General features: G+C 43.0%; 1 protein-coding gene across 1 annotated transcript in view; it reads right to left on the bottom strand.

Moving 5' to 3' along the window:
- Nucleotides 1–1,391: 1,391 nt before the first annotated feature.
- NELFCD (negative elongation factor complex member C/D) overlaps nt 1,392–6,535 on the bottom strand; it is a 90,489-nt gene continuing 85,345 nt past the window's right edge. Inside the window, exon 15 of the mRNA XM_086932639.1 lies at nt 1,392–1,956. Coding sequence (XP_086788765.1) covers nt 1,925–1,956 — 32 coding nt within the window. The 3' untranslated portion in view covers nt 1,392–1,924. The remainder of the gene's footprint in view (nt 1,957–6,535) is intronic.

The raw sequence follows: 6,535 nt of genomic DNA, 5'->3' as shown, positions 1-6,535 counted from the left end.
ACTGCTCCTGGAGAGGTAGACCAATTAGTCTTGTGTCCAGAGAGCTGAATATGCTTCCAAATATAAGGGAGTTTCTTTTAGTAGAGCTGCCCTATAGAGCTGCCCTATCAGGCAGTATTAGGTAGAACCCTTCGGATCTCCAGGCCGTGGCGTGTTCGCCGGGCAAAACAGCAGTCTCCAGGAGCAGTACTTATAGGAACCCCTTCCGGGTTGTAATTATCACCGGAATTAAGAGACTACTTGAAACTGACCTCAGCCCTGAAGAAGTTGCGGGGTAATCCCCTGTAACGGTGACGAAACATGTGTTGGCTAAGAAGGCTTAAAGATCCCGAATTAAAGACATCTGAAAATATAAATACAAGCATCATTGTGATAGTTAATGTAACTTCATGTATTTACTTTGAACGTGTGCAGAGTATTTGTATATACAGGTCCAGATGCCGCATGTTCCTATGTGCCCAGCAGCGTTCCCTCTAGTACTGGAGCATCCTCTTCGAACAGAAGGCTAGGCACGAGGTGAAGGTAATCATTGTGATCACAGGAAACCAAGACTGCATACCTCAAGGTGGTGATTCCACAGATATTTTGGGTGGCATCAACAGCAATATTGGAAAGGTGTGCGTTCCATCCCGCGAAGTGCATAGCCGGACAAGGGAGAGTCAGAAAGTGTGATAGGCCCTCAAAGGGTGCTAGGTTTAAAAAGGTTTTTAATGAAGAATGCGGTCTTCAAGGCATGAAGGGTTTCTGCTGAGACCAGGGTGATAACAGAGGTTGAAGGAGCCTGACGCAAGAAGAGACAAAGACACTGACGGACACAGTGTAATTCCAAACTATGGCACTATGTACAGTAAAATCATAGCTGGGCCACAGACTATTCTTTGAATGCTCTCTGCTGGTTTGCACAGTTACAAATGAGGAATGATAGGTCCTGAAGGAAGGGCCAATTTTGTCAATAACTGTGAAGTTACATTCGTGAAGACAAGAGCACTGCATTGGAGGTAACAATATCAGTAGGATGGCTAAATCCTTTTCAGGTTTTTTATACGAAATGTCTCTACAAGCAAATTATTTCAAAGTATACAAAACATGAATACAGAATGTATGCAAATGCTTTACCTTCCCAAATTACATTCTGTGCACTAGTCCTGCTCGCCACTTCAGCATCATGTGACCCCCAATGCAACCTGATAACCCCTTTCGCAGCGCATATATATTGCAAATTCAACAGAACATTGACAGTGACAAAGATCTGCAGCAGGCAAATCCCACCATTGCCTGATCCAAGATGCAGATCGACCTTAAGGGTGAGGATAGAAGTTCAAAAAGGGGGTGGGGGGGAGGGTTTATAGCTGAATAGCATCGGCTGTGTGTAGGAACTAACAGACAGAACATTTTTGGTCCATTTGTTTATTTATTATTTTCCTAAAAAGGCAAATACACTGCTTGAACCAATAAAGTACTAAAAAAAAAAAAAAAAAATTAAACAAAATCAAATCATAATGATCTTTTAAAACAAGACAATGAAACTTACCACAAGTAAAAACATACTTTTTGTTAAAGTCCTCGGTTACCCCCGATGCCTGAACAGTGAAGTTTACTTCAAAAAACGAAGTGAAGGGAGATTAACTCACAAGGAATTTGTGCCTCAGGCCCCTCGATTGAGATTTGAAGAATGACTGCAAGCTTTGTAGCGCACAAAACTCAGTCAAACATTCCATGGTGGGTCGATTTGTCCAGATCACACCAACAAAGACAGTGTGTTTACTGGATCCCACAGGTTCACAATGCACCGGACTACTGTTCCTCTTTGTCTTTGGTGAGCTGTGAGGCAACCCTCAGCCTTGGCTTCTCTTCGACCATCGCAAAGCCTTGAAGACTTGATTTCCATTACGTTGTAATCCAACCAGCAGCTTAGTCTATCAATTTACATCATGATGAAGTTGGATTTGCAGTGAGCTTAAATATAAACAAAGCACAAATGTTACTGTGTGTACTGAAAAACTGAGAAAAATAGATCATATCTGTAATATATGCATTTTGATGGCTGTACAGATTTCACATAAAGGAAAAGAGACGGTTAAAGTATATATGCAGATTTCAATTTCAAGGCACAAATTGCAAACTTAAATTGTGTCTCCTAATCGTCATTCATTAGGTTTCAAGCTTAAACAAAAGCTCCTAAAGTGTCCCTCTAGCTGCCATACTCCACTGTGAGGACAAGTTCATTACAGGTGCCAAAGAGTCAGATCACATCACTTCAATACTGAAACAAATTCATTGGCTCCCTTTGAAATAAAGTTTTTTTTCCATCGGAGTTTTATACAGCGCAAACTTGACCCAAAGGTATCAGAGTGCTTTACGTGTGCACCACTTGCATTACAGATGGACACATTCATTTTTGTTAGGAGCAGGGAGATTAAGTGATTTGCCCAGAATCAAAGGATGTTAAGCGTCCTTTGCCGAAATACGAACCCAGTTCTCCAGCTTCAAGGTTGACCGCTCTAGCCTTCAGGCTACATCCTCTCCCCAGAGAGGATACGGAGAATGAAGTTTGACTTTAAAATCGCACGTCAGGCCCACAAAACAAACTATCTACAGTGGTTTACCCTCCAAGCTGCCCACAGGTGGACAAGGGAATGCAGAGAACAAAAACAAACAAATTCTCAAAATCACTACATTAAACAAGCATTTACAATGCAATGGTCTCTGCATTATTAAAGGTAGAGCTATTGGCATTTTTTAAATCATAAATAAATGGCATTGTCATTTACAATGCCAATAGCTTAATCGTTAAATAAATGGCATTGTAATTTACAATGCCAATAGCTTAATCGCTCGCAAATGCATGACCTACTGCATTTACACCCACACAGAGCCCCCCTCACAAAGCCACCCACACAGTCATTCACATAGAGCAACCCTCACACAGACAGAGCCACCTACAAAAAAGCTATCTACACACAGCCACACACACACACACACACACAGAGCCGCACACACACAGAGGCACACACACACAGAGGCGCAAACACACACAGAGCCACACACATACACAGAGCCACACACATACACAGAGCCACACACACACACACACACAGAGCCACACACAGACAGAGCCACTTATGATCCAAGCTTCTGCTAACTAAAGGCATAATGCCATCACTGATAGATATATGTAATGACCATATGACTAGGCCCTCCTCATTAAGCCTCGAGTCTCACCCATCAAGTATGAAATCAAGGCAGTGTTCCTGAGTTAAAATATAGCCCATCTCCCCCTTGGAAATACATACACATGGTAGCTGCTCAGGCAAGAGACATTATACTCGACACAATTCATCAAAGACTACAAAATTCAGGCATCAAGCAAACCAAAGCAACATGTTCCCTAAGTAGGCTTACCAGTATAAGACTGTCAGCAGGTCTGCAAGACGTCACGGCAGGAAGGATGGGGGACGAATAGCTTCACCGGGCCAGTTTAAATTCTCCCGGCTGATGACACAGCCAGGGGAGCAAGCACAGCCAGTGGATAGCAGACTTCAAGGCGGATAGCCCCACAACACAGGTCACAAGATTGACAAGAGCTCACACTTGGGTGTCAGTCACATTGATATGAATAGGTTAGCCCAGGGCCTCAGCGCTACTCTTTATGATTCTCTTACGAGCCCCAACTCCTTCCTGAGATATGCCCAGGTCTCGGTCTCTCTCTCTCTCGGTCTCTCTCTCCCTCTCCCTCTCTCGCTCTCCCTCTCCTTTGAAATGTACTGGGGGAGTATGGCTCTTCCTTCTGCAGGTGCCACACCCAGCTTTTAGTAATGCACTAACACACAAATCTGTCCGGGAGAGGTGGGGATTTCTCCACCTCTTCTCCTCATGTTTCACCATGCAGCCCTGGGTCTCCCAAAATGGTAATCCAGAGACCTCCATTTATTTTATCCTTTGCAGTTACAAATACACCCAGCACCTGTATTCAGCATACACATACTGCACAACAGAGTACCTTCAAGTTTTATACCACTCACAGACACACAGGACATGAATTTACTATTAATGCACTGTGCAGCACTATATCCTTCATGTATTGTAACTTAGTTATTGCATTCATAATTTGCAGTCAAAATGTCAAACTAATCTGTTTTACTAGATAAAGAAACCCACCGTAAAGCCGGAAGGTGTCACGTGCAGAGTAGGAATGGAAATAGACAATTTCATAATCCAAGCAACACTTGATACCATGTAAGCTGATAAAATAGCCTGAAGAGTTTCGAGTCTTCCACGTTTAAGGGAGCCAATCAGCTTTCATCATTTGTGCCTCAATGTTTTCCATAAAGTGCCCATAAATTGATACCTCGTTTTCCACAGGCTCACAAACTCACCTCCAGTTTGCACAAACCACTTACTCCCAAACTGTCGCTTTAAAGTGACCCCCAAGATCAAGCCAGCCCCTGAACCATAATTTACTGCTATTTCACTGTACACTCTTTCACTATTCACTGAACACAATGGGGGTTCTTTGCCTTCAAATGTGCTGGCCCTACTAGAAATTACATCATGTTCTTCAAGGTCGAGGTGTTCTTCAACCATGGCCGTTTTTCCTACGAAGTGATTTATTTAGAGCTGTTGCCTCGCAAACTGCCCTGTTTTACAGTGTTCTAAACACAATATTGTTCTTTAGTTGCGGTACTATCGTTAGTAGATTGTGTTCTTTGTATCTTTGTTTTTTCCTCGGTGTAGAGTGTTCAAACGATTGTACAAATGAGACAATCTGAGCGAATGTTTATATTTCACTAAACCGGTTTTTCCTTTATTCTTTGTTAAAAGCAATCGCTACCTTGTGAGCACTGAAATGCACTAGCTGAAGCTATTTCTTCAAAGCTGTTTTACAGGTCATGAACAGATTTTATGTTGTTCGGCGAAAAAACATTTCAGAAGCCTTATATGTAAAATCACAAAATTGTTCAAGTTGTTTACTGTCCACTTTTTCCTGGAGGCAGCTGACCATACAACCTCTGCCCCTCGGATACTAAAGCATGAATGTGTTTTCTCCTTTTAAGTACAGGGAGCAAAGGGCCTTAAGGGTGCAGCAACAACAAAATCGAAGGACGACTGAGCTGTTAGCCGGTTTTCTGAAATTTACACCAAGACAAAAAGATTTTTTAAAGATATTTATTATCAGCAACGAAGATATTCTTTAGACATCGATAACAACTAAACGTAGAGCCATCACGTTTTTTCCTCGATTGGTAGGTAGCCTGATATTCAAAGGAGGAGATGTGGCTTAAAGGCCGAGGCTTGAGACCTTAGAACGGGGAAAGGAACCAGGCTCGACTCCACAACATCATTTGATTCGGAGAAACATCGCTTCACTACCCCGTGCTCAAATAAATGTGTGACGTAGTGTATGGTTCTGTCGCAATGCGCTATAATGCCCTTGGACGAGGTTCGCGCTATTAAAAACTTTGAAAAGAGGCGCTATCAATACAAACTCCCCATGTATACAGCTGTTGCAGTGCAGAAGTTCCAGAGGAAAAGCGAATGATAAAGAAGGGCTTATTTGATACAAGCGGAGTTATGACAATCTCTGTCGTGACAAGCCACTTAGGTCACGGACTGCCTCGCCCAAGATTGCATAACCTAACTGGAACAAAGGACACGTAAAACTGTTTTAGAAACAGTTAAATTTCAAGTGGCTCTGAAAAAGCGTCCCCTCCCTATTCGACCACAGATTAGGAGAACACGAGGTTAAAGAGTGATGTAGCAACCCGCGTGACCTTTCCCCTACATCCACTGCAAACGGCCTTTGTTCATTAGATTTCTCAATCTAAATTGTTTTATGTTTCTAACGCGGGACGGGTGTGGTTGCTACACTGTGGCAGAGCAAGTACTAGTCACATTAGACAGTAGAGCTCTACCTTACTCAATCTTTCATTAAGGATCGGGTGAATATAAAAACAAACATTTCTTCCTTTAGCCAATTTTGCAGCGTCAGGGCCAGGGTGCCTCTTTCATCTAAACGTCCAGTCAATAAATACAACTGCAGTATCTTTGCAGCCGCTAAAAGGGCTTCGTTCACTTTGTACACTACTAGAGATGTTTTCGTGACTACGCAAATAGATTTTAAAAGGTATGCCTCTTTGTTTCATCTCATGCCAGCATCCGCCATGATTATGTTAACAAGAAAAAAATAAAAACTTACCTGGAATGGCAGCGTGGCTGTTCCTAACGACAACAACAAAAAAATGGCTGCCGCAAAGGTCCGAAATTTTCGGAACCGGGGGCGTGTTTTTTGCGGAGTGACGGATGACGTCACAGATAGAAAGAACACAAAAAACACTCCCCCGAATCCGAAAAAGACGGGGCTTGAACCGAGTGACGCCCCTCTCCTCCAATGGCTGGCCAGCATTTACTAGGCCAGCCAATGGAGAAGAGGGGCGGGTTCTGAGCCCCCTCTAAGAAACATTAAATCTCGGGCTTTGTCCACTGCTACGCAGTGAGACGGTCCTCGACCTAAAAAAGGAAAAACATCTAAGCAGTC

This window comes from Lissotriton vulgaris, chromosome 7, assembly GCF_964263255.1.
Source record: "Lissotriton vulgaris chromosome 7, aLisVul1.2, whole genome shotgun sequence".
Classification (NCBI taxonomy): Eukaryota; Metazoa; Chordata; class Amphibia; order Caudata; family Salamandridae; genus Lissotriton; species Lissotriton vulgaris.
The sequence above is the reverse complement of the archived record's forward strand: the minus strand, read 5'-3'. Positions and strand labels throughout refer to the sequence as shown.